Genomic DNA, 27458 nt, shown 5'->3' with positions numbered 1-27458 from the left:
GGATAGATAGCCGAACTAGGGCATTAGGTAGGACAGTAGGGATAGATCCGTCCTATACCTAGGTAATACGGTCCCTTATAGCCTTATTACGTACCTAGAGAAGGCTAAGCTAGAGGAGGCGCTCCTATCTAGCGGTAGCGGCCTCTTCCTTACGGATTTGTTTATTAATATTGTCTTCTTCTCCCTTAGGTAGAGTGTCTTCTTCCTATAGAGGGTTCTCTAGTTCTTCTTCGCCCTCGTTAGCGGCATCCTAGTGCCCGATAAGTTCTTCTAGGTTTTTAGGCCCGCCTTCGGCGTCTTCGTCGTCGCTAATAGTAGTCTAAGTAGAGGTTTCTATAGTCTCCGGGTCGTTAGCGGGTTCGTTCGTACGGCGACGGGTGCTCTTACTCCCTAATAGGCTGGAACGAGACGAAGCTATCTCGGAAGTAATTTATCGTACTATAGGGAGGATCGAATCGTATATAAAAGGTATAGTTAAGAATAGAGTAGTAGTATAAATTACTTTAGAACAGACTCGATTCGATACTCTCTCGGAAGGAGGAGATTCTATATATCCTTATACCTCGAGTTCCTCCTTCGCCTCTTCTCCGGTCGTATTAATTATATAGGCGTAATCTAGCTTAAACGAGCTTAAAAGGCCTTAGTAGGGGTATATATACCGCTAAGGTAGGGGATTAGATACTAATTGTCGGTATTCGGCGGAGGCAGATATAATAGAATTTACTAACAACTATTACTACGACTAGTATTGTTATATCGCGGCTACTACCGCCGTCCCCGCTACCCCGTCCCGGTATTACCCCGGGCTACCCCTAGGGGTGATCGAAGGAAAATAGCCGTATTAAGGTAGTAACTAGCACTAGCTCGACTATCTAGAAATAGCGAACTATTAAACTAACTACGCTCTTTAATATGCGCACTAAAGCGCAACTACTCGTACTTAATATCGACACTTATAGTAGGTATATATTAACTACTACTTTCCGCCTTAATCGGAAGTAGCCGGCTAGTCTTATTTTCTCCTACTAGTAGTTCTTATACATTTTCTCGAGTTACTTTTTATAACTATAACCCCCTTATTAACATCCTCGTTTACTACCCCCCTTTATAACCGGCCTCGATAGCTAACTCGACTTTATAGGCGCTCGCGCTTATACTATAAGGCGCACTACTTACCCCTATCTAATATAACGGTAACACCTTTAGTAGCATTAATAAAATTCGTACCTACGTAGTAAACTTCGATAAGGAAGAAGCACTCTAGTTCTACGTAGATATAGCTAAGAAGCTTAAGGCTTTCGGCGTAGCTATAAAGATAACTACTAATAATATACGTATATTGTTCGATAAGGAGCTAGTAGTCTACTACCCGGTCGAGGTTAATCGCTTTAATCTACTCGATAGTAAAGTTAAGAACTACTCTACTAATCTTTAGATTTCTCGCGACTCGGTAAAGCGTAACGACTAGTATCGCTATACGCTAAGTATAAATCTTTAAATCGAGGATGCCCCGAGTATAGTCGTATATCCGTACTTTATAATTAACAAAGTACGCTCTAACGACTTTAATAAGTATATAAGCGTACTTATTAACTCCTCGAAGAAAGTAGAGCAAATAATTAACGCGCTTACTCGTACTATAATTACTAATATTAGTAAGACCCGTACTACCCGTACGACCGAAATTACTATTAGTAATATTAAGCTAGTAGTTTAGAATGTTAAGAACGATCCGGACACTACTATGCGCGTAATTACGCGCTCGGAATTAGAAGAATTAGAAAAGGCTATTAATAACCGTAGTAATAAGATAAAGGCGAACCTACTCTTCTACTCTTAATACCGCATTAATATATAAGGTACGCTTATTAGATTCTACCCTACTACCGCCCTTACTATCGACTACCCTAAGAGCCCGGTTAATAGCCCTAAGCCTACTCGTACTTTATTACCTAACCGCGGCCGTACGGCGCTCTAGCGCTAAATTTACGAATAAGTTCGATACTAGCGCGGTACGACAAGCTAAGGAAGACGAGCTCTTAGCTAAGGCCCTTTAAGATATCGATAACTAAGAAGCGCGTCCTCTTAGTAAGGATGCGGCGAGTACTCGGCCGAGTATACGGCTACGCGTAGGTACCCGTACTACTACTACTACGCTTATAGCTACGCGCGGCGATAACGCTAAGGAAGATAATACGGATAATACTAGCAACGACGACTTTAAGGATAAGCTAGGTCGTCGTAACCGCGGTATTAAGACTACGGCTATAAAGGCTAGAATTAAGGATAACTATATATACTTCCGCCCGAATATATCTATAACTACTAACCTTTCGGATAGCACTATTCGGAAAGCCGCCTTAAAGGCGGTTATCGAGAAAATTAAGAAGCTTACTCGCCTTAAGGATAAGGCTACAATTACCGTAGCTACTCGTACTAAAGTTAATACGGTTATAGCTCTTACTACTACCTACCTAAGCGACGGTTACTATATCTACTTCGCGTATTAGTATTAGCTTCTTAGAAAGGCTAGATATTTCGTTAACGTACTTAGCTACGACACCGCTATATAGCGTATTATCGACTACGCGAACAACACCGGTAATCGCATTACGGCTTTCTTATTAACTAATAATGCCTATGCTAATGTTAAGAAGTTTACTTAGTCCCCTTATCCCCGCGACGCCTACCTTATATACCGCAAGATCCCTAATAAATTAGTATTCGAGGTTTATATAATAAACGACGATTTCTCTATAGCCGCTAAAGCTATACTGCCCGGAGTCTACGATTAGTTCTAGCTAGACGGTACGATCGCTATTAATATCCTCGGCTAGTAGAAGAACTTCGACCTTCTATATATCTTTAAGAGCGAGTTTAAGATATATTACTATTATTTCCTTATACCTCCCGGCACTAACGACATTAGCTAGTTACGTAACTACTTCTACTCGCTAATATAGTAGAGTATGCGCTAAGACCTAATATACTACGCATTATACTACCTTCTTCGACTAGATAAGGTAATAAACCTCTACTTATACCCGTACTACGCTAAGCTTACGCTTCCGGGGGCGTTTACTACTTTTAAGTATATAGATTATAACCCTATCGATATGCTCGAGGGTAATAAGTTAATAGTAATAGTAATTTAAGGTTTAGTTTCCCTTACCGATAAAGATAAGGAGAACTATACCCTAATTATCCCTAGTATATACCTATACTAGAAGAAGTAGTATACTAATATAGAGGAGCGTACGTAGGCACTTATCGACTCTAAAGTCGCTAAGGGTATAGATAAGGAGGCTACTACGAAGGATGCTCGCTTTAAGCTTAGTCTACGTAATACGATAGTTCTAATAATTACCGATAAGATAATTACTACGGAGGATCTTTAGGAATTTAAGACTAACTAGCACCTTTAGCTAGTTAAGGTAGGTGTTACTCGCATCTCTTATCTACTACTTCCGTATAGATCTACCGGACTAGTAACTAAGCTACGTATAACTACTCTACTATAGTTTGTCGCCGGTAAGCCCGGTAGTGCTATCGAGAATGCCTTAGCTAGTACCGTCGCCGAGCTTGCCTACTCCTACTCCGTACGTATGCCTAGCTTTAAGACTCCGTCTAGTAAGCCTAACAACTACGGTACACCGACTACGCCCTTCCCTACCTTAGTAGTTATCCGTACGTAGAGTACTCTATTAAACGCTTTTCTCGGTGCTACTACCTACCTCGATGCCGGTGTTAAGGCTAACTAAGATACTCTCTTCTCTAAGTCTAAATTCTACTATAAGGAGTACGTTACTAAGACTCGCGCTACATTAGTCGCTCGCGTCTTCCTTACTATAGCCGACTACGTCCGTCCGTAAGAGTAAGAAGCCTTTAGATTTAATAATAGCTACTTCGGCGGTAGTAAGTATAAGAAGGTAAGCGCGAGCGATACGGAGCGTACCGAGCGTATAGCCGCACTAGCTAAGAACAAGAGCAAGCTATAGGTTAAGGAAATAGCCTAGGAAATTAACGACCGTAATAATAGTAAGGGTTTAAAGGTAACTATTAATACTAAGGGTAATATAGTCGAGGAGAGTAAGGCTCGCAACCCCTCGGCTAAGACTAATACTAAGGATCTGCCTGTTTTTAGCACCTCCGGTCGCGTTGCCGACGGATACGTACCGACTATAGAGTAGGTTTACTAGTAATACCTATAGTTCGGTAGTAAGGAAGAGGACTAGCTCGCTAAGAACTAGCTTAATAAGCTAGATCTTTGTAACGACGACATTAAGGAACTTAGTCGCTATTAAGTAGTGCTTATTATGTCTATAGTATAGACATATAATAAGTAGGGGAGGAAAATGTTATAGGGCAAATAGTACTAAACATAGTTTATAGTATAGCGTAGTTTTAGGTCTTAGCGATGTATAGTAGTCGGATTCTTCCTTTTTTTAAGGATCGGACAATAACATTACTAGTCGTCGGTGACGGCCGAACAGACTGCACCTTCACGTGGTGGCCGTTGTAAGTACCTTCCTCGGAAGGGAAACTAAGACAGTCTGGAAGAAACCTCCTCGAAAACCTCTCGAAATCCGCCCGAAATCCTTCTCGAAATCCGCCTCGAAATACAAGCTATAACAGAACAACGGCACGATTCGAACGAACAGCCCTCTACGAACGAGAAGAAGCAGTCTACTCTATCCTATACGCGCACCTCCTCGAAATCCGAATCGAAATTGCATGTCCCTAGAGACGTCGTCGCCCTCGAAAGGAAGCATACATACACTTTAAAGAGCTGGAACTCGGTGGAATCTACAACTCTGCGATTAACCTGCGTAGCTGTATACGTTTGGAAGCAGCATACAGTTCTATAAAGGCATATTAAGGACAAGAGAAGGCAGCGAGTTAGACAGCTGCTTTTGCACTGCTTTTGCACAGCATTTTGCACTACTTTTGCACTACATTTCGAATTCGTAGCGTGCGAAGCGGGAGGATCCGCTAAAAATTCTACAAAAAGCTTAGCGCGAAAATTCTGCAGCCCTAGCTACAGACAACGACACTCGTTAATTTCCTTTGTCTTGCATTTGTTTAAAGTCCTTTAGCATTGCCTTAGGCACGGGGTTTCCCCTAAGGTTAAAGAATATTAAAAGAATTTTGATTATAAATAGATCTACTACCTTGCTTGCAAGGCCGTCCTACATAGTTATAGACTCCAAAAGGACGTAAATGGAACAAACAAACAAACAAACAAACAAACTAGTCGTCGGTAGCACTTAATGCACTTTATAGCTACTACTTATTTCTTAATATAATTCTACGCTTAATACCGCGCCCTTAGGCAATTATATACTTACCTCTTAGTGCCTTAGGTTAGTAGTAGTCGATTCTACCTACTATACCGGTATAAATAAAGACAAATAAGAACGATAGCTAGTATTAGATAGATATTAACTAGCTCTTATTTAACTTAACTAAGGAATTATATATAGCCGTAGTAATAAAGTATAGCTATAATCTACTACTCTTAGCTAAGATATACTTAGGTATATTAGGTAAGGGAGCCGGTTACTTTATATAGTAGTAGTAGAAGGTTAGTAATATATAGCAATTTGTACGATTACTATATAACTCCTTCTTATCTAATACGGTAGAGTAAAACTAAAGATCCTATAAGAAAGAATTAAGCGTACTTATAGCCTTTATAGATAAGTATATATACCTTTTCTTATCTAGGTTATCTAAAGTAGAGCTTAATACTACTATAATTATACTAAAACTTCTATACTATTATATTATACTAGTAAAAATATAAGTTTAGTACTACTTATTAGTTCTAAGCTATAGGTAAGGATTAGGGTACTTATAATAGCGTTTACCGGCACCTTTACTACTACCTCTAAATAATAATAATAGTACTAACTCTAATACCCTTACTAAGAGTAGAGCGGCTACTATACTAACGTCCTTACTACTAGCGTATATACTAGCTTTTCTACTATATAGCTAAGTTACTAAAAGTCTATAGTATTCTCTAGCTCCTTATTAGCGGAGTCTTTTACTATAGATTTAGCGTTTCTATCTTTTCTACTAGTCGTTTATAGAAGTTATAGAACTACGCCCTACGTCCTTATTTCTACGTATTACTATCGGTTGTTCTAACCTAGGGATATGCGTACTACCTAAGGCATTACTTTACTAAGTTACCCCTTTACGAGTATATCCTCGTTTAGCTTTCTTCTCTTTTAGCCTCGATAGATACAACGATTAGTTACTTATTCTAACTTGAACTCGTACGTTTAGGTATGCGAATGTCGGCATCGAGACCTATTAAGATCAACTCGACCATTTCAGGTCAGGATTGAGATTGTACATGTCCATTCGGAGACAGTGTTATAAACATTTCCCGTCCATCCAAGTGGTCTTAGATTCCGCGCCTCGATCGTTTCGGCTCGATCATTTCGGCTCAGAAGAAAGGAGATAGGCGGGCATCGAAGCGACAGACCGCATTGAGATTGATCAACACCACCCATCCCCGATCGAGATCAAAATTACAACAATGGCCATGTAACATGTTGGGGAGAGAGTGTGAGTAACCACGACCTGATATCAGCGCGGCCAAGTCGGGGGAGATTTCCCGTCAACCTGGCCAGCCATTCGGGGGGCAACGAAGCGTCATGAACATTGCCGTCCTACCTCGGGGGAGAAAATGTCAGTCACCATGGCCATTCGGGGGAGCAGATCTCTTGCCACGAATCACATCAACGAAAGATTTTTTGCAAACCAATTCAACGTTTTTTCATTCCAAGAGACGGCCGGGGAGGATATTGTCCGCTCACAAGTCTCCGACCCTGTTCCCTCCGCTTGCTTGATCCGATGCTCATGGCCATAGTCGCGGGGCGTCGACCGGGCAAAAGTAGCATATTTAGCCTTCTGATTGCGAGAAAGAAACTTGAAACCCAACAACAGCTCCTGCGCGATTCCTCCCTTGTCCTTCACATTTCCCCCATCGATTGTCACCCTGCTATTGCTTATCCAACCCACGGTGGAGGATCTCACTCACACACGCCACCCATCAATCCCACCCATCCCAATCCCCGCTCAACACCGCCATGACCAAGGCCACCACCCACTCCCACCACCCCTGCCAATCCACCCACTCCACCCACGCCGCGAAGCCCTCTTTGCCGTTCGGCAGAACCACCACCGTGGGGTCTCCCGCTGCCAGCGTCGCCCGATTCTGGTGGCGTACGGCCCCCTCCGCCTGGAACCTCGCGTCGTTCAACACCTCCCACAACCGCGGGCTCCACGGCGATTCCGGCAGCCACGGGTTCGCCAGCAACCAGTCGAGGCACTCGAGGGCAACGCCGACGTCTTTGCCGTCGACGTGCTTGGGCCGCGGGCGCTGGGTGAGGAAGTCTTCCAGCATGGAGTTGTAGTTCAGAGCTTGAGCGTCGTTGACACCGAGGTCGCGGAGCCGGGAGCGATCTTCGGTGGGGAAAGCGGGCAGAATGACGAGCGCCGGACGGATTCGGGGCAAGTTGGTGAGGAGGTCGGTGTGCCAGGCGTGGACCTCGCGGGCGAAGTTGGGGAGGACGTGAGAGCGGAGGGACCAGAGAGGATGGGGACCGCTCCCGATGGCGCCGTGGTGGAGTCTCTGGACCCATCGGACGGTGGTACGGGAGAGGAGTTGACAGCGAAGGCGGGTGGCGGAGGAGAGGATGGGGGCGTCGCAGGGAGTGGCAAAGGCGTTGTGGAGGGAAGAGTAGAAGGGCGAGGAAAGGGCTTTGTGGGTTGTGATTTGGTAGAAGAGCCAGGAATCGTAGATGGGCCGAGTGACATTGCCGTAGGCGTAGATTGCTGCGCCCAGGGCGTCGCGGTGGGCCTGGAGTGGGACTACGTAATCCTGGATGAGCTTGGCGTTGAGTGGAGGAGGAGGAGGAGCAGAGGACGAGGTGGTGTGGTTGGCTGGGGTGCGATGGCACGTTATCCATCTGCGGACTCGCTCCACCTCGGTCGGGACGGCGGTAGATCTGATTATGGCAGGAGAGATGATTTCGAGAGCACGCTCGGCGTTGCAGAAGTCTGCTTCCAAGGCGGGATTGCTGTTGTTGTGCGGTTAGTCGTGAGGTTGATGGAGATGGAGCGAGGGAGGGAAGAAGAAGAAGCATGAGGGAGAGAAGAAGAAGAAGCATGAGGGAGAGAAGAAGAAGCACAAGGGAGAGAAGAAGAAGCACTCACGGAATGCCCTGCAGCGCACGATAGCCGACGAAGAGACCTAGAGCCAGGGATTCATCACGGCCGTCGAGGAGATTCGAGGCCGGATCCAAGAGACGTTTCGGACAATGCGTAGCGAGATCATCGCCATACATGAGATCTGCTGGCGAGGCGGGCAGCAGCCGCTGTTCGACCCATGGGACGCCGAGGAGATGCACCGCGAACGAGATGCTGACGACGACGAGACACATGCGCCGGCTCGGGCGGAGGCCATGGGAGAAGTAATAGGCGGCGATGATGAAGAGTCGATTCAGCGGGGAGAAGATGATGTAGGGGATGAGCAAGGGCCAGGCGACGATGCAGCGGTTGACGAAGCAGAGGAGGGCGGCGGCGTAGCGGCGATGGCGATGGGCGTACAAGGCGAACTGGAGCATGACCAGGAGCACCGCCAGGACCATCTCGAGCACGAAGCGGAGGCCAGCGCAGAATTGAAGGCCCAGGAAGTAATGAAGACCGGCGAGAGCGACGAAGCCCACGACATTCCAGGCCCAGCCGTTAAAGGACCAGTCCATGTGGTGTTGCAGGATTGAACCGTGTGGAGAAAGTTGGATAATGTTGAATAATGTGGATGATGAGGTGTGGTGTGGTAGTGACGGGAGGGAATAGAAGGAAAGGTAATGTCCTTACGGGTTGATTGGTGATGTCCTCACCTTGTACTACTTGCTTGATTGCCGTGATGGACGGGAACAAACGAAGCGAAACGAAACGAATTGGATGCATATGCATATGCATTGCAGATGTCGGGGAACGTGATGTCGGGGTAGAATTGGAACTAATCAAGCCACGCCACGCCACTTTCTCTAGCCACAACCACAGCCACGGCCGCAACCACAGCCACTCTCACCGTGGCGCTAGACTAACCGCATGGGGCTTTATTCCAATCACCACCACAGCAGTGGGCACAGCATATCCGCATTCCATACGTCGTTTACCACGTCTGCCATTACAAACATGCACCACACAAGTCTCCCTCGACTCCCTCTCGTCCGTCTCCGTCCCATCGGACTATCCGACTTCTATAATTCATCCGTCCATCCAAGGTATTCGTCGCCTGGTTACTATACATAATCCATGGTGCAAACGAGAGCAATGGCCGCGAGAGGCATCTCCGCCCCAGCCGATGCGAATGCGAATCAAGCCTCGAGATCCTCCTCTGAGCCCAGCGGTAGCAGTCGGAGGAGTAGCCGTCACAGCAACGACAACAACAACAACGACAACGACAACGACAACGACAACAGATCCTCGTCTTGGCCCGGCCGTGGGAACCCAACTTCCCCATCGCCCTCCGCCTCTCCCACCGCCTCTCCCGCTGCCTCTTCCTCTGCCTCTTCCTCTCTATCGGATCCTGGCACTCCCTCTCCCTCACCCTCTGCCTTACTACGCGGCTCCTCTCCCTCGGGTTCATCCTCACCCTCGGGTTCATCCTCCGGAGATGCGGTCGAGGATATACCCGTCGCACGACCACGCCCCCGCCGCACGCGGATGTGGTTTAGCATCGCCTTCCTCGCTTTCTTCCTACTTAACGCCCTCACTCAATTCGCCTCCTCCCGTGCGGATCCTCCCAAGATGGCCGCCCCTCAAACATGCCCCCCTCCGACGTGGTCCCCACCCTGCCATCACTTCCCCATCGTCGACCGCCTCGTTTCCATCTACGCTCGTGCTATCAAGGATAGTGCTCCTCCCGCCCTGATTACGTCCGAGGACTTCTTCACCTACACCCCTCCTACTCGTCAAACCTACCAGCAAGTCCTCGAACTCTTGAACAACACCGACTCCTGGTTCGCCTCGAAGTTGACGGATCTTCTGTACGCTCCCTTTGTACCGCTCTTTGATGCTCGCTCGGACTCACGCTACATCTCGATGCTACCCTCTCCCGAGGTCGTGACCGTGGATCAATGTCGCGAAGCCACGACGGCCCCTTGGAACACAATCCTAACGCAGTCGTATGGAACATACATATACTGTCGGGTATTCCGCCCGTCCCCTCCCCACGCCCTCGCGTGGACGGCGCGATTCCTCCACGCCTGGATCCGCGACATCACCGACCACATCCCGCGGTGGAAGCCCGATCCCATGGAAGACTTGCTCATCAACGTCGTCCAGCACAACCAGCGCTGCCTCACCGATATCCTCAATCACCTGGCTCCGATCCTGGATGCCTCGCCGCCCGAGCTCCTCGCCCACCCGTCCATGGTCATCCTCTTCGAATCCCTCCGCGCCATCGAACTGCGACTGATCCTCCAAGCCGCAAGCCTCTCGGTCGAATACGCCGACCTCGACGCCTACAACCACTTCCTCCACCACCTCGACGCACGCGCCCGGTCCGAAGTCTTTGCGAAACTCACCTCCGCCCCTCCTGAGCACTCCTCCTCCCCCGCCGAACATGAAGTCACTCTCCACGACTGGCTGTCGGTCGTCTGGCGAGGCCGCATCAACGACCTCTTCGACGCCTTCAACACCCACCACTCCTGCAACGTCCGGAAGCTCGCCATCCGCCGCTATCAACTCGAAACCTGGTCCCATTGCGACATGTACCTCCAGTCCCAACCCCGACCATCCTCCTCCTCCTGCATCCCCGACTCCTCCGCCCCGGCCGACTCCTTCCTCGCCAAATGGTACACCACCAACCACTGGATCCATCCCGCCTCCCACCTCATCAGCGACAACCACCACGAACTCCTCCTCTTCCCTGGTGTCCTAACCCCGCCGCGTATGTCTCTAGCCGAGCGACAGCGATTCCGCGCGGCGTGGGAAGACCACAGGCAGCCGCCGGGACCCATGGCGTCCCGGGAGTGGGCGGGACGGCAGTGTGTGGAATTCCGCGCTCCGCTGCGGACGGAGGGGGAGAGGTATGTGGGTCCGGGGAAGGAGGAGGTGGAGGAGGAGGTGGTTGCGGAGGTGGAGTCGTCAACGCCGGACTCTTTTCTTTCTTCTTCTTCTTCTTCTTCTTCTTCTTCTTCTTCTTCTTCTTCTTCTTCTTCTTCTTCTTCTTCTGTTTCCTCGACGGACTGGTGGGAGAAGGAGCACTGGCAGGATACGGACACCACGCTGATCTGGTGCGACGACTTTGACCGCCGCCGCGCGAGGCGGGGGGTTGGATGGATGTGGAGGAGAAGGTGGAGTGGCGACGACGGGTCGACCTCGTCCTCCTCCTCCTGTCCATCGTCGTCTGCTTCTGATGGGTGAAGGGGAGAGGGAAAGCGTAGGGGAGAGAGAGAGAGAGAGAGAGAGAGAGAGAGAGAGAGAGAGAGAGAGAGAGAGAGAGAGAGAGAGAGATCGAGATCCACCACCTCCTCGTCGACGACAGATCAGACCGAGAAAACGGAACAGGTTAGAGAAGAAAACACCAGCAAGACACAGACACCACATCTCGAATTGATTTCATGCTTCATAATTCGTGATAGCATTAATAGATGATACTACTACTACTACACTATGGTTCCACTCCACCACGGGGACCTCTGTCCACTCCATCCGGCTCGTCGCCGCGATAGGCGATCTCGTTGGACTTCGCCGCCACGGTCACCGCCGCGCGAGTAATGTAGCTGACACCTTTGCCCAAGACGCCGGTTATGACGCCGGCCTTTCGGGAAGGACTACTCTTGTCTGCTTCTTCTTCTTCTTCTTCTTCTTCTTCTTCTTCTTCTTTGAGGGGATACTGGAGGCTCGATTCTGGGTGCAAGGCGTCCATCTCTTCTTTCTGCTCGGCGACGAGTTCCTCTTGCTGGACCGTCAAGGCGGTGATCACGGCGCCGGATTTCTGAGGACTACTCTTGCCGGCTTCTTCTTCGGAAGGATGATGAGGGATCGAGTCTTCGTCCATCTCATCTTTCCGCTTTTGGTGAATGCGGGTCAGGTCGAGGGCAGCTTGTTGCTGCTGCTGCTGCTGCTGCTGCTGCTTGGCAAACGGGTTCTCGAAGCCGATGCTGATGTTTGGACGAAATTGCCACTGCGAAGAGAGAGCGCGCGGGCTTTGCTGATCGTTGCTGGTGGTGTTTGAAAGGGATGGCTTCTGCGGAGAGGGAGTTGGAAGAGATGAGTACGCAAGGAATAGGTCGCATGGTACCTGCGGAGAGGGAGTGAGAGTGTGCGGGATATGCTGATCGTGACCGGCAGCATTGGCTAGAGGTGGATTGAATGGCGCCTGCAGAGAGGGAGAGAGGGAGCGCGGGGTATGCTGATCGCTACTGGCGATGTTGGTATGATATGGGTCGACTGGCGCCTGCGGATAATAAGAGAGAGTGCGCGGGACATCCTGAATCTCATTGGCGACGTTGATATGAGATGGATCGACTGGCGCCTCCGGAGAGGGAGCAAGAGTGCCGGAGACAACGGATGGTACGGTCCCGTTGTTTTTGTCATAGGATCGCAGGTTGGTGGGAGATACAATAACGTGTGATGCGTGATTGGGAAGGGAAAAGGAGCGGTAGTTGACAGGGGCATAGGGCGGGCCAAGAGGTCCACGGAGATGGTGGAGTCGAGGACTGCCCGAGGAGTGGTGGGAGGTGGTTTGGGGATCCTTCCGTTGGAAAGTCGCACTGCGTTGGGGGAGTGTGCGCTGTGGTTGCTGGAGAGCCATGTCCGTTGACTGAGAAGCTACTGCAGTAGTTGCAGGATCTGACACTGTGTCGCGCTGCTGCGCCTTTGCTTCTGGCTTGCTCTCGTTGTGTTGAGCACCAAGCGTCCGACTGTCGTACCCACGCTGGGAGACTGACGAGGGAACAATCTGCTGATTCTGCTTCTTCTGCGCGGCAATAAGTTCCGCCCTTGGTATTTCGTCGGGCTTCCTCTTCTCCGCCATCTTTTGATCCGGCTTTCTCTTCTCTCCCACCCTTGGGATTTCATTGAGCTTCTTCTTCTCCGCCATCTCTTCATCCGACTTTCTCTTCTCTCTCGGCTTGGATGAGAAGTTCTCCATCTGAGAAGCCACGACGACTGGCATTTTGACTTCGACAGGGCGATGTTGACGTTCGGATTCGGAAGCGCTTTTCCTTTCCGGCCTGGGTGTGGTGTCGAGGCTGAGGGTGTCGAAGAATTCGACAAAGGCGTCCGCTCTGCTGGGTTGCTTGCTCGCTTCGATGCTTTGCACCATGCGGGCGACCAGGAGGGTGTGTTCTTCTTCTTTGAAAGACGGTCGCTTCGAGTTGGAGTCCTCATCGAAGTCCATGACTGGATCTGGTAGCCTGCGTGATGCTGTGTGTCGAAGACGGGCCAGAATCTGGAGAAGTGAATGTCCGTCAATAAAGCTGACGCCGTTGTACGAAGCTGGTTGGGTCCATGTCCATGGCTTTGTTTGGCCGTGCTGTTTGGCCGTGTCTTGTTCGCCCGTGTCGTGTTGGTCCATGCAGGTACCAGTAGATGCAGCTTTATTGGTGCGCATGCATGCAGCTCCTTTCGTGCACATTCATGCGTGGGGTAGATACCCGACGTCGTGTATGCTGGCTTTCTTTATTATTAGCGCACCACCGGGTAAGGTACCAAGCGGATTCCGATCGGCTGCATGAGGCGGCCGTAGGTAGTCGGGTATACAGTGGGGGTCTCGGCGCGAGAGGCGGTGCGCGGTGTGATCGTGCGAGGTTTGAGCGGATTAAAGTGGGGAGAGGTTGCACGACCACCAGCACGACGATAACGCCGTGCGACCGTGACGAGGGAGGCGGGAAGAAGGAGACGCAGCGGATGCGGTCAAGGATTTGTCTTCTTGCGCCATCACATCCATCAATTGCTCCGCTTGTTTCCCTTCCATCAACACCACCACCATCATGCCTGTCACTGTTCCACCCGCCACGCTGCCCGACGAGCTCGTGGCCGCCTTCGGCAAGCTTACCACGTCGCAAACCGACCAGGACATCAAGCCAGAACCTCGTATCAAGCCAGAACCTCGTATCAAGCCAGAACCTCGCATGAAGCCAGATCCTCGCATGAAGCAAGAGATTCCCATCAAGCGAGAACAGCCTGTGAAGCGAGAACGTCCCATCAAGCAAGAGATTCCCATCAAGCGAGAACAGCCTGTGAAGCGAGAACCATCCAGCGAGGAATACTACACCACCAACCGCCAACGCTCCAACCCCACCGAAGAAAAGCTCGTCTACCACGCCTCTTCTCCACCCCTCATGACCGGATGGTACTTTGCCCACACCGACGACCTCGATCGTGCGCGAAGGCTCGGTCCTACGCAGCTCCCGAACGGAACAACGGTACTAGAATTGCGGGCAGAGGATGTTAGGGTGTTGAGAAAGGCGGACGACGAGAAAGTGCAGGGAATCGGAATTGTGTACTTTGACAGCGGCTGGCGTGGGAGGGAATGGGAAGAAGCGGAGTTGGAAAAGGCGAGGCGGGTGTTGCGGGCTTTGAATGAGTGAGAGCGGAGTTTCTTGAGGACCATGCGCCATCCGATGGGAATCGAGGTCGTGTCCGGTCGGCGTGGGAAGGGTTGGATTGAGATGCAGCGGAGTTTCGAAAGGCGAGGCGGGCGTTGCAGGCTTTGAAGGAGAGAGAACAGGATTTTTCCAGAAGTGCCGCAGATAGACCACCTCAAGCCGACCGATCGCAGTCCTGTGTGCTTGCACGTGAACGTCTTGTCTTGAGCTCTGAATGTAAGGTATCCTCCACTGGAATACTCATTCTTGGAGCTCTCACACCGCGCTCCTGTCCTCGAATGCTTTCTCACTACCGAGGGAGGTTTTCGGAGGTTCGTGACGCGACTTCCCAGGACGACAAGGTGAGGAATAGACGCATGATTGAGTGATTGCAGTTGAGGATCGTCATCGTGCCGGTCGACGTCGAAGCAGCAAAAGACAAGAGCGAAGTGGCCGTGGCGGGCATTGTCCAGCTTGCCTTGCCATTCCAGGTTGCCTCAACTCAACAGCTTATGTCAGCCGGTACCTTGGAGCACCCTGAATCATGGTGGCAGAATGTATTCGATGAATTCGATCCATGTCGTTGCCAAAGGTTCGGAAGATGGCTGCTTTGCAAGTCGCAAGTCCGGCGCCGAATGAGGCGATGGCGGTAGTTCTAGCGGAGGTGTTGACGATGAAGTGGAAAGATTGAAGTCGCAACCACGCTGGTGCGGCTTTCAACACGAGCGACTTGGTGGAGCGAGATCACACAAGCTACTTATTCTAATGGAGTGAGAACATACGGTAGTTTGACATCCGAAAATCAAACAGCCACGATTGTGGATGGAGTAATGAACATGCGCATGGGTTTATGATTGTGCTTTTCGAATTGGGTAGGCATGGTGAGCGACATTGTTGGAACCGTATCTGAGCCGAGAGATCAAAGACATGGTCTTTTATATCTGTTCCCAAAAACCCCATGATCACCTCTTCCGCTCGAGCTTCTCGCATTCCAAGCCACTACCATCAAAGAACACAACAAGAATCCCGCGCAGTCTCTCATTCCCTGCCTTTCTCCGCCCACTCGAGCTTCTTGCAATTCAAGCCACTGCCATCAAAGAATACGACAGCAAACCCGCGCAGTCTCTCATTCCATCGAAAGTACTCTCTTGCTCCAGTGAGTGCTGTGCCGGTGGTGCATTGCCGAGGTCGTCAAGTTGGTCGCGGTGTGATCGACCAAGTCGTCCAATCCAGAAACACCTCGCCATCGCTCGTCGTTGGCCCGCACTTCGACACGAGAACCACAGTGCCGTCGGAAGACGATGCGGCTTCGGCGGCTCCGGGAATGTCGGCTGTTTTGCTCACGAGTTCGCTCGTCTCCCTCCACATGGCCAATCCCAGACTCATGATTCGCATCCCACACACCGTCGTTGCACAGATCGCCGCACTGTACACCGCCATTCGATACCATGATACCTTGGCACACCACGTGCAGTCCGAATGTCCGCGGTCAAGGTGAAGACGGGTACACTTCTTGCAGAGCGTGTAGCCAGGCGCATCGGTAGTAGCACCAGAGTAGGCTGCGATCTGGTTGTGCAAGGTTGGAGGGATGAGGCAGGGTATGAGGGGGAGCAGGTCGAGCTCCTGGCCGCGGAAGAACTGAATCATTGCAGTCTTGGAGGGGATTTTGTCGAGGTATTTCGCAAGGTGTGCCCGAATGCTTTGGATGGCTACGCTCGCCATTGCTGCCGGCTGGTGTCCTGTCTGTCTCGGCTGAAGTGGGTCAACGCTGAAGGAGTCCTGGAGACGGATGCTGCAGTCGAAGAGAAGCCCTGGAGATGGATGCTGCAGTCGAAGAGAAGCCCTGGAGATGGATGCTGCATTTGAGGAGAAGTCCGGGAGATGGACGCTAAAAGACATCTTTGAGCAAGCATGCCGGATGAAAGAGTGTTTGTTCCGGAGCAAACATCCTGAAAAAACGCGATCGCATCGCAGCGGTCTGATCAGTCGTTCCACCCGCGTGCGTCTGCACGGCACCTCGCAGCTGCTCCTTGACAGCCTCCAGTCACCTTTGACCGTGTGCGACCTTCTGCTGCCTCCGGCATTGCTGCGTGGAATGAGGCTCCACCTTTTCGATCGCGTCGCGGAGTGCAAGCAGACGGAGGGCCTGCTTCGTGATGCGCCGACTTGCAGCGTTGTGGTGTCCATCCATACCTCAGACTTGATCTCTTCATCTTCGTAGTCTCCGGCCTCGTTCTTCACATCATCCCATGTTTTTCCGCTCAGGCATCACCTGTTATTACCTCGGAATTCGTGCTCCACCTTCTCCTCACCGTCAATCGACCTGCACACTTGTGGTATAGTGATTGTACTTGTCGCTTTCTTGCTCCTCGCAACCATGCAAAGCTCGAAACTGACATCCTTCCCTTCCTTTTGCTTCGGTGTGTTTAGCCTTGCATTCTCCCTCCACAATCTCTTCTCAGGCCTCCGCGCAATGCGACTTTGGTACTTCGATCGTCCGCTCGACTGCGCGTGGCGTCGTGTTCATGTCGGTGAATTGGGCATGCGTATCGCGAGGCGGAGATGACCGTGTTGTCGGTGATGGCGAAAATCGCGCGTGGGAGTCGGTCTTGTACAGACGCCAATAGCTCGGATGAAGGATGATGCCACGACCGGTCTTTTCCATATCTTCGGCGTTGAGAGTACCTGCGGTCACGGCATTGCGCAGGTGAATTTCCGACAGAGAGAACGGCGCCTAAAGAACGAGCTTTAGCGAAGTTCATGGGCGTCGTGAACGTGAATGAGTTTTCCAACCTACAACAAAGTGAAGGGCGTGTTCGAAGGTGAAGCTTTAGCTCTCGCAATTCGGATGCCTGCGGGTAAGATTACATATGCGACATCACAAAATCGCGACGAACACGAGGGAGGTGACCGACGAATGACAACTCCGTCCTGATGTCGAGACTGTAGGATGGAGACAGTATACACTGATGAAACATGCTTCTTCATCATGAGTTTTGAAGTGCAGAGCATACTCCGCATGCTCGAGGAGACTGTTGAAAGTGATCTTTCCACAAACCACGAACCTATACCATTTCCCCTCTTGCTCGAATACAACACCAGCTGGTTGGTTGGTTGGTTGAGATCCCATTTATATAGACGTCTTGAAACCCAGAGGGTTACGTGGCTTGAATTCTAGGTACAAATAGTGCCCCCACTAAGTGAAAGGTTTCTCACCTCGCCGTTGCCCCCATCAAATGCCATGAATATCTGATTCTCGATTGATTAATTGGCGTCGTTCTTCGAGTGTCAGGTGCTCACCTCCTCACCGAGCGACCCTCTGTTCCTTACGACCACGTCGCCGACGACCTCCATCTTTCACTTCGCCGCATCTGCAGGACAGGACCTTCTCCAGGATCTCATCGACCAGTACAACGAATTCGTAGAACACCACGGCCGCCTGCCACTCCGACGCATTCACAATGTCCTTCGCAGGGACGAAATCCGCAGTCTCCGAGCCTGGATCGAAGACATACTCGAAACGAATGCCGACATCCACAGCGCCGTGAAAAAGCTCACGGACCCTCCCAATGCACGCAATGGACGAATTCACCGTTCGGCCTGGCCTGAGCTGGATCTCCTCGACCTCGTCGGCCTGTTCCCTTACACGCGAATTTGCCAGTGCAAAAGTCGGGATGCAGTCTCGAGGCATTCTTGCCGTTGCTGATCAAGGAAGCTGAGGAACGGAGAACACACACACGACGGCGTCCGGAAGAAAGGCAATCGCAAACTCCGCCCAGCAGTTACGATCTCACGATTCAAACCGTCGGACGGCAAACAAGCGCTGGCTTTGCTCAAAACGTCGCCTCCAACACCCGCCCACACCCATAGCCGCCTTGTCGAAGATGTCGACAACCAAAAAAGCATGAGCGTGGAAAGGATCGCGAGGAAGAGAAGAACATCAATGACAAGGAACACAACCGTGCACAACCGTGAAGACAGTCGCAAGAAAGGGCTTGGAGAATACTCGAGTCCTATGCGAGCGGAACTGAGAGAGCAGCCCGCAAAAGTGAATCAGCTTGTAGAAGAGGCATTGAAGCGGACCCAGCATGCCACCGAGTAAGTTTCGTGTCTACCTACTTGAAACTTCGTATCTGATCATCGCAGTTCTGGCGCCTGTGATGCAGTCGACTCTGCCTGCTCTGGTGACGACTCCGACCACTCTGCCCGCGTTGGTGCAGATTGTGTAGCCAGAGCGACTGCGACGACGATACCGGACTTTCTATTGAGTTCGCACGTCATGCTGTTCCTGAAAAGCACAGCCGGTCTATCTCGCCATCTCGATACAGTCAAAAGCGCAGCCGTCGTGAGAGTAGCGAGAACACTGTATTCATGTCCCGGAGAACGATGAACAGCACTCTTTCAGCCCCAGAGTTCTCCATTCAAGACTCTAGCATCATGGAAGTTGCGTCAGCTGTGCATAGAGACTCTGGAATTCCGGATGGTTTGCGAGTCATGTCAGAACAAGACGCCTTGTCGAACTCAAAGGCCATGACACTCACAGAGCCAAGCAATGCAGACCAGCGGATCGATTCTTCCACCATATCCCAGGAGGGCTCCACTGGCCGAAAGAACTCGACTGCCCAGGAAAATTCGACGCTGGCTACCGCTACACGCCCTTACGCCATCAGACCAGCTTTTGATACCGACCCTACTACACGCGCCCTGCAAAACCTGCTTTTCAACAAGAAAATCTGGAGTACAACGGTCAATCGACGCTACAATCCTGCGAGGTGGTGGTTGTCATGGCCGCCACCAAATAATGCTCTATCACTCCATTATTCGGACAACTTTCCGCCACGAATCCCGAATTGCAATTTGTCTTGGAGACACAGACACTTAGCTTACCCGACATTCATCGCAGAATTCAGCAACCTCACCAGCAGAGCTTCGACACCGTTGCGACCTAGGAGAATGTCGCAAAGTCCTCGAGCTTCAAGCCTCCACGCTTCAAGTGTTGAAGAGATGGTTGTCAAAGCCGCCACCGATTCCCGGCATAGGCTCAAGCGCCGACACTCGCAATGCTGTCGTGGCGATCGGAAACAGCAACGCTCATCAGCTAGCATTGATGGCTTTCGTGCTTGGTTTCGAACTAGCTGAGGTGCAGGCGAAGGTAAAGACGATTGATGACAGGATGCAGACCGAGATTCGAGAGGGAAAGCAGATGGCAGCGGAGTGTGACAAGGTTCGCGACACGTTCGGTCGAATGGAGCACGCCATTAAGCGGAAAATGAACGCGGTTCAGCGCGAGCTTGATTGGGAACAGGATGAGCAAGAGGAGCATCCGCCGACGATCCCCTCCCTGGACAGTCGCCAGCGCCGCCGCCAGCGACAGCGAGCATGAAGAATACGAAGTTGAAGAAGTCCCAGACGTGCGCACTCGATCAGCGCCAGGTCGCAAGAGCAAGAGCAAGAGCAAGAAGTCACCTCCACCAAGCACTCAATATCTCGTGCACTGGAAGGGATACCCAAGATCAGAGGCTACATGGGAGCCTGCTGAGAGTGTCGTCAAGCATGCTGGCGCAGCGGTGGCCGACTTCCATCACAACCACCCTGGGTTGTCTATTCAAGTCGCCTTGAGACCGCCACAAGGTTGGAAACCGAATGAGGCTCGTCACTTAGGACAAAGCTCGTCGGTGCCCAACCCATGACCTGAAGCGCCGCACTTCACTGTGTCGGAGGTCTGTAGTATGCGCTTGCTCACCTTGCTCTCACAGTTGGCTTCGGCCGTCGCTATTGGAGCAACGCGAGCCTGCCTCTCAGGTGGTCACTGCGGATGGAGGTCAACTCATGGCATGCTTGATGATAGACACGGCTGACCGTCGGACTAACAACCGAACACGCTGTCCCGCCGATGCGACCACCCAGCGCACAAGCACGAGCTAGGCACCGCCGCTTTTCCTGTCACACTGTGCCTACCCGCACTTGTCATTCTTGCTCGCTTCAATACTGCGCCGCCACAGTCCTCAACCTACAAACTCCTTACGGATAATTACCGCCTTTCTACGAACACTACAAGTGCTTATATTAACGTACACTTGCAGGGAGGCGCCTCCTACGCTCGCCGCGAGCCTGCAATGCTCTGCGCTGTAATAGAGCAGCATTGTACCAGCGTTACAGGAGCACATTTCAGGACGAATGCAACTCGAAGTCAATAGGCAGATCCGGGCCCGACCAGATCGATGCCTGCAAAGGCCGTCAAACGCTCGCAATTCGCATTCGAGAAGTGGATCTCTTCCGCGATGCGACTCAGAAACCCAGGTAAGGAGAAGGGAGATTTGGGGCCTTCGGGGTCTCGGAATTTGCTGTCTTGAGGCTTCGACTGTATGCTGCGATCCACTTGATTAACGCCTCGGTCAAAGGCTGCAAGTGAGTGGTCGATGCTATCTTAACTCTGCGGCTGCTGTTTGCATGGGACTCTCTACTACCCTGTCTGCCGGGTTGGATGCCAAGGTTACACGGGAGAGTAAAGGCCATGAACAAATCGATGTTCCTACTGGCCTTGAGGAGCACCTCAGCGCAAGTTCCCGCCATCTAATGATTTGCCGCACTAAAGCTTCGAACAAGAAGATGGAACCTATTCCCTCGCGCTCTCCCTCTCTCTCTCTCTCTCTCTCTCTCTCTCTCTCCCTCTCTCTCTCTCTCTCTCTCTCTTTCTCACTCACACATCCACACACACACACACATCTTCTCTACAACTCCCTGCTCCCGCGGTCTGAACTCCTCCACCCACGCACCTTGTCGGATCGCTTGCTGGTCAAACTGCTACAGTCGGTCGAACACATGCTACCTTCCTGTGCCTTGCCTTGAGCACTTGCTGTCACTCTTCTAGCTCACCGCATCGTAGGGACTCTGTCCAATCTTCATGCTCAATCAGCTTCGACTCTCCATCACTTGATCTCGGTCTCTCTCGGACTTGCATCCGCCTTCGCCATACACGTCTTAGGACCACGAGGAATCTCTCCAAATTTTCTGCCAGATTCCCATCTTCGGTCACTTCCTCCGGCATCCTATTCCGCATTCAACCTCTCGCGTCAACCCAAGCAATCATGCGTCGCTTCATCAGTATGTTGAGGAGCAACACAAAGCGAGTCAACGGCAATGACACCAATAACGCCAACCCCATCGGCAACGCACTTGATGGAGGCTTCGGTTCTCCTTTGAACAACCCGGTGGCCAACTTGACTCAGGATACCATCTTCCAATATCTCGCGCAGTTCTTCCAGGACCCCGACGCCCTGCTTGCCGGCATGGCGAAGGCAAGCTGCATTCCCTCTGGCTCTCGTGCTGTCGAGGTCTCCTTTCCCGGCTCCTGCGCCCCGGACTCTGATTTTGACTTCTACGTCGACTCGTCTGCCCGTTGCGTTGGCGAAGCTATCAAAGTCCTTTAAGCTGCTGGCGTAGATTTTGATCGCCCTTTCCAGTCAGCACTCGACGTTGCTGCCATGACTCCTCTTCCCGGCCTCCCTACAATCGTGCAATACTACTACAAGGACAAAGAGCAGCTACGCCGAATTATCGCTCTACCAGACTGCCCTGACGCTGCGGCTAGCGTGCTCCGACAGATGCTTGCTTACCTCGACGACAGAGATGAGTTTGGCAGGATTCACGTGCTCGACAATGGTTTCTACGTGCGCATGGTGCAAGGTCGACCGACAGGTAGCTACGGCTATTCCACCTCTGTTGCAATCATTACGGGACAGACGATGACTACGAATGGCCGCCGCCCTCTCAAAGTTCAACTTATCTTCTTCAAGCAGCCTACTGATGCCGAGCCCGGACCCGCTCAGCGCGGCCCAAGATTTCCTGCGCAGCGGATCGTGGGCAGGATCTTCGGCGACATCATCAATCAGCACGTCCACTGAGGGAGCGAGCTGTGGCCAAGCCCCCGGGTTCAGGTTCACTTGTATTCTACCCACCGAGTGGTTCGCGACGACGCCACTCCGGATCTCGTCTACTTCGCATCGGACGGAAGAGCACAGACAAGACAGCAGACGGGTTATGCACAGCTGGGAATGAAGCCAATGAGGCCAAAAGACTTGTTCGCAAACGGTCGGTGATTCATTCATTCATTCACAGTAGAACCATCCCTCCATGGTGCTGCCTACGTTTACGTTGCACCACTCTCGCTCGCTCGTCGGGTTGTACCTTGCCGGCCCCTAGGACGCCGTCGGGATGTTGGTGGAAGAAATGGAGAGAACAGACGGCAGGCAGTGCTTGATTTGGGACCATAGATGGCAAGGTGATGGCAAAAACTCGTCAAACTCCGTCCATCCATCGGATTTCAGATTGTGCAGCATGTCTGCCTCCTCCTTCAGCGCGCTCCGAGGTAGACCCGTAAATATACAGATTCAGCCAAACTTTCGAATGTTGATGTTACCTTACGGATGCCTCACAACACCCTTCCTAACACGTTCCTACCTTCTTGCTCGTGGTATCTATATTCTCGAGTCTACAGCCGTTGGGTAAAGCTTGAGACACAGGCAGGATTCAGGCATCAAAATCGCGACGAGAGTGACATCCAATGGTCTGTCTGGAGATAGTTCTAAGCAGCATGGCGGGTCTTCGTTCAGCTCAGCAAGCTCCGACTCTTCAAGGAGAATTGTTTTTCCACGCTTCCTTCGTCCCGTCCCGTCCCGGGATCCGGGGACCGAGGCTGCTTGCCCTACGTAAGGTACTCGTGCATTGCCTTTCCCTTGACTTGATTTCCGATATTTTCGAGTTCCTCCAACGGACCACACCTCTAATAACATGCGCCGCCCTCTCTCAATCTCCATTCCGCCCCGAAAAGGCCACTCCGACGGGACAGGAGGCTATAAGACGCCGGGCCCAGCAGCAGTCGTGTCTTTCTCGTCCTACTTCCCTACGTGACCCATCCATTCTCCGCGCCCAATCACTCCATCCTTCACCCACGCCTCGATAACCCTACGTCTCCTCCGCCGTCATGGCACGCCACCATCCTCTCGCATCTCAGGAAGTTCTGCCTAGCCAACATCGGCGCCATCACGCCCGTGCAACTTGACCAGCTGTACGATGCACTTGGCTGGGAGTCCCGTGACGCGGACGAGGAGCAAAAGGGTCGGAAGAATCTCCTTGTTTCGAAAAAGGCAGAACGTGCCCGGGATGGACGCGGAGAAGGGCTCCAAGGTCGGGTCGGATCGCAAGGTCCGCGACAGTATGATTGTCAGGGAGGAGCGATTGGGGAGGGATGGGGATGTCGATGATTGTAGTGATGCTGAGGATTCTGTTGGTGAGGACTGTGGTGGTGAGGAGGATGACATTGGCGGCGACATCAACGGCGACATCAACGACGACGACGACATCAACGTGATAGAAGGCAGCCGCCAGGTACTACCTCTCGACAAGGAGTACGACTACTTGACTCCCGGATGGAAGCCTTCTTCCGCAACCACCTTGCCAAGTTTGAGCAAGATCATTACTCGGGCGGGGATGACACGCAGTCGAGGCCTTGGACAGGAGGAAGTGTCTTCCCTCAGCAAAGCAGAGAAGAGGCAGAAGCAGGGAAAGCAGGAGAATGAGAAGGAAAAAGGGGAAGGAGAAGCGGATATCTCAGTCCAATAAGCTCCACGACCGCACAGGTTTCTCGGGCATGACATCCTCAGCTGATGCAGCCCTGGTGGATGTAACGGAAGATGTGCAGCGCGATACAACCACTCCCCAGGACAAGCTGCAAGCCGAGCTCAACCGCGCCATCTACGAGAGAGACGCGCTGGCCAAGGCGTCTTTGATGCGCGAGCGACTCCATCATTGACAAGCTCGGAGCCGAGAAAGCCACCTTGCATAGCCAGCTCGAACTCACCCTCTCCCAGACGCAGAGCGAGGTTGCTCAGCTTCACAGAAATCAATTGGACATGGTCACGCGGTTCGAGGCCACCATCCAACAGCGTTGTGACGAAGGAAAGGCGGACTTGCAGACTTGGTTAGAGCAACAGCACGCCTTGGCCATAACTGAGCTTTGCGTCGAACAACAACACCTCCGTGCCAGCATGCAGCACCTACAGGACGAACACACCCGACTGCAGTCCGTCCAGGCGGCCGAGCTTTCCACGCTCCGTGCAGAGCAGGACGGGTTGTCGGATTTTGTCTGTCGGCTTCGCGCAGACGCCACGCTTCACCTCGATCCCGCACCTAATCCCGACAGCAGCAATACTGTGCCTCGCCTGGGGTTGGAGGAGAAGCAGCAGCTGGAGGTGAAGACGGAGCTGGAGGAGCCGGAGGAGGATGCGTCGACGACAGTCCTGCTGGGCGACATCCTCACGACCGTAAGCGAGCATGCTTCCGCGGGCAGGGCTTGGAAGTGCGTGGGTCCTTCTTGCTGATGTTCTGCGCGAATGAAGTCTGCAGTCAGAGTCCGGCATAACCATCCACGAAGATCAACATACGGCTCCTGCCTGCGCAGCAAATAGACGTCGTTGTTCTCCCTCAGGCTTTCCGTGCTGCTTTGTGCTTCAGGGGTTGGGACGCGCCATGGAACTGGTGGTGCAGATTGGTCAGCGGCAGCATTCGGTTGAGGAGGAGAAGGGGTCCGTGATGAAGGAGACGCGGTGCAGGACGACTCGCTTTGATTGTGGCGTCCATTAATCCGGCCTGGGGAGCTTCTGGGAACATCGGTTAGAGTTTGAAGGAGTTGTTGTTAACGATAGGGAGGATGTGTAGGTACTACTGGGTGCGGGTTGAGCCATTCTTCGACCATGTACAAACAACGGAACTCGTAATCAAAAGTCATATTACCTTGCCGAGCATGCGAACCCAAGAAAACTCACCTTTCCCAGACATTCAACTCGGCTCAGCTGAATTACTTCCATTGTAGACACATCACGAGGCGGTAGCGTCACTGGAGCCTTGGGCGCTGAGGAACGATGGTCACGTAGAGCACGCTGCGGACAAGAGTGGAGAGGTTTGGTCAACGACAAATGCCCTTTGGTGGCGCGTTCGGCGGAGGGGGAGAGGATTCGGGCCAATGTCGTCGTTCGTCCTCTGTCAACATTGATCGATGTTCCTCACAAGCTCTCTACGCCGTTTTGCTGTGCGCCTCCTTCTGATACGAGCAGCGAGATGTCCTTCTCATCCTTTCATGCCTCCGTGATTTCACTACGAAAGCCCTCCAATGCTGGTGTTCCAAGCCCTCTTATATGTTGGTTGCTACGAAGGCCATCACGCCCTCCTTGGTCTACTGCCAAGCCCTCCCTCACGCTGATCTTGAACCTCTATAAACACTCCGAACTCGAGGATTCTGCATGTAGTAGTGTGAGGAGAAACCCGTTCCGTTTCCTTTTTCGATGAAAAAATCAGAAAAGCACAGGGGGAAAGAAACCCCTCGAGAGAAAAAGGCCAAAGAATAGAAAATAGACGAGGAGCGACGAGAAAAAAACAACGAATGAGATTGTTGCAAGGGTGGACTATCTCTCATTTCTCTTCTCTCCGTCATTTTCCATTTCCCCTTCCTCTTGCGTATCCGTACCCGTCCGACGTGTCAGTCCTTAGCATCGCCAGACCGATCGACTATTGTCATCTTTCGCCACGGGGAAAACCGACGAAGACCTGTCACCCCTCTCTCCCTTTGAAGTCTTACTCTGTTCCGTCTTGGACATCCTTAAGTCCTGGATACCTAAGGGAACCGCTTGCGCATGTGCGTTGCGAACATCGCCCGGTTGGTGTTGGGGAGGAGTTGTGCAGAAATCGCAAAGGTGGGTTCATGAGGGATAGCGGTTGACGCGGAGATTTCTTGAAGTCCATGCGGTGGTCTCCTGGTGGGTAAATAAGCTAGACGAATAGGTAGGCATCAACACACTCAAGCTGCACATGATTGATCGACGCAACTTGTAACAAACCTCACGAAAGTGCTGAGATAAGTAAGTACATGAGTGTACTCGTAATGTTCCTTTTCCACCGCCCGCCTTGTGCGGTGAATTCGTCTAGTTGCTTTGCAACACGAGTGACACCACTTGCCTGCCCCTTTCTCCGAGAACAGAAAGGGAAAGTCGAGTTAGTCATGGTCTTTTTTTCGACACAATTCACGCACACACAAAGGCCGTTGCATTTCCGACCAACTTTCCAACTCTTCCACCGCTTGTTCCACCTTCTTTCTCCACCTGCGCCACACGGCTCGTATGTAGCAGCAACCAAGCCGCCGGGTTCCCTACGCAGCTAACAACTTATTAAGCACCGACCGCACGACAAACTGCAGTACGACGGGGCAGTGCACAGCCTGCGACCATCGAGTACACCTATTCTGTAAAGCAGCCCTGGCAATTCGAATGTAACACCGACTTCTCGCTGTGAACCTTCGATTTTGCCGCATGCAGCTGCTCAGGAGAGCATGGGCTTGTCTCCCGAGGTGAAAGTGACGATTTTGATGAGGAGGCCGGCTTCATAGCTCAGTTAGATGACGGTGCATTGCTGCTTGAGATTGGAACCTGCTGGCCGTCGATCGACTACCCTAATGGCGTTGGAGCTGTAGGGTATGCGTGTTGCGCTTGATGACTGTCGTGCGTGTAGTGGGTGACGAGGAATTTCGGAGCGTCGGAAGCAGGTTGTAGAGAAGTGGTCTTTCATCAGCCGTCTTCTTGTCGTTACCAGAGGTGGTCTTGCTGGTGAGAGTGTCATGAATAAGAGTGGCAGAAGTAGGCTAAAGCAAGTTGATCTCGTTGGAAACGTCCTTGTCGTTGCCAAAGGCGGGGTTGGTGCGCTGAGAGTGTTGTGCATGCGGGCGGCAGAAGTGGCAAGAGGAGAGCTGTCCTCGCCAGCAGTATGCTTGTGGTCGGCAGGGCCGCT

General features: G+C 51.9%; 9 protein-coding genes across 9 annotated transcripts; 5 read left to right on the top strand and 4 right to left on the bottom strand.

The window, feature by feature from the left end:
• Positions 1-7066: 7066 nt before the first annotated feature.
• Positions 7067-8780, bottom strand: MYCGRDRAFT_98048 (uncharacterized protein; the record flags this gene model as incomplete). Its single annotated transcript, XM_003846885.1, has 2 exons — positions 7067-8096; positions 8233-8780. 2 exons carry the CDS (start codon positions 8778-8780, stop codon positions 7067-7069), a joined length of 1578 nt encoding a protein of 525 aa, XP_003846933.1.
• A 577-nt stretch (positions 8781-9357) lies between these two features.
• MYCGRDRAFT_98047 (uncharacterized protein) lies at positions 9358-11603 on the top strand (the record flags this gene model as incomplete). Its single annotated transcript, XM_003846910.1, has 2 exons — positions 9358-11117; positions 11576-11603. The coding sequence occupies 2 exons, from the start codon at positions 9358-9360 to the stop codon at positions 11601-11603; spliced, it is 1788 nt and encodes a 595-aa protein (XP_003846958.1).
• Positions 11604-11701: 98 nt separating this feature from the next.
• Positions 11702-13612, bottom strand: MYCGRDRAFT_111800 (uncharacterized protein; the record flags this gene model as incomplete). The annotated part of the gene is made up of 1 exon (XM_003846884.1): positions 11702-13612. The coding sequence occupies one exon, from the start codon at positions 13610-13612 to the stop codon at positions 11702-11704; it is 1911 nt and encodes a 636-aa protein (XP_003846932.1).
• Positions 13613-14027: 415 nt separating this feature from the next.
• MYCGRDRAFT_98045 (uncharacterized protein) lies at positions 14028-14627 on the top strand (the record flags this gene model as incomplete). Its single annotated transcript, XM_003846911.1, has 1 exon — positions 14028-14627. One exon carries the CDS (start codon positions 14028-14030, stop codon positions 14625-14627), a length of 600 nt encoding a protein of 199 aa, XP_003846959.1.
• Positions 14628-15815: 1188 nt separating this feature from the next.
• On the bottom strand, positions 15816-16346 carry MYCGRDRAFT_98044 (uncharacterized protein; the record flags this gene model as incomplete). The annotated part of the gene is made up of 1 exon (XM_003846883.1): positions 15816-16346. The coding sequence occupies one exon, from the start codon at positions 16344-16346 to the stop codon at positions 15816-15818; it is 531 nt and encodes a 176-aa protein (XP_003846931.1).
• Positions 16347-16595: 249 nt separating this feature from the next.
• Positions 16596-17414, top strand: MYCGRDRAFT_106703 (uncharacterized protein; the record flags this gene model as incomplete). Its single annotated transcript, XM_003846912.1, has 1 exon — positions 16596-17414. The coding sequence occupies one exon, from the start codon at positions 17002-17004 to the stop codon at positions 17188-17190; it is 189 nt and encodes a 62-aa protein (XP_003846960.1).
• A 514-nt stretch (positions 17415-17928) lies between these two features.
• MYCGRDRAFT_98043 (uncharacterized protein) lies at positions 17929-18315 on the bottom strand (the record flags this gene model as incomplete). Its single annotated transcript, XM_003846882.1, has 1 exon — positions 17929-18315. One exon carries the CDS (start codon positions 18313-18315, stop codon positions 17929-17931), a length of 387 nt encoding a protein of 128 aa, XP_003846930.1.
• A 213-nt stretch (positions 18316-18528) lies between these two features.
• Positions 18529-22528, top strand: MYCGRDRAFT_98042 (uncharacterized protein; the record flags this gene model as incomplete). The annotated part of the gene is made up of 7 exons (XM_003846913.1): positions 18529-18722; positions 18921-18969; positions 19528-19838; positions 19930-20255; positions 20822-20924; positions 21643-22027; positions 22088-22528. The coding sequence occupies 7 exons, from the start codon at positions 18529-18531 to the stop codon at positions 22526-22528; spliced, it is 1809 nt and encodes a 602-aa protein (XP_003846961.1).
• Positions 22529-23424: 896 nt separating this feature from the next.
• MYCGRDRAFT_111799 (uncharacterized protein) lies at positions 23425-25265 on the top strand (the record flags this gene model as incomplete). Its single annotated transcript, XM_003846914.1, has 3 exons — positions 23425-24011; positions 24494-24946; positions 25137-25265. The coding sequence occupies 3 exons, from the start codon at positions 23697-23699 to the stop codon at positions 25263-25265; spliced, it is 897 nt and encodes a 298-aa protein (XP_003846962.1).
• Between the last annotated feature and the right edge of the window lie 2193 nt (positions 25266-27458).

Source organism: Zymoseptoria tritici, chromosome 20 (assembly GCF_000219625.1).
Source record: "Zymoseptoria tritici IPO323 chromosome 20, whole genome shotgun sequence".
Taxonomy (NCBI): domain Eukaryota; kingdom Fungi; phylum Ascomycota; class Dothideomycetes; order Mycosphaerellales; family Mycosphaerellaceae; genus Zymoseptoria; species Zymoseptoria tritici.
The sequence above is the reverse complement of the archived record's forward strand: the minus strand, read 5'-3'. Positions and strand labels throughout refer to the sequence as shown.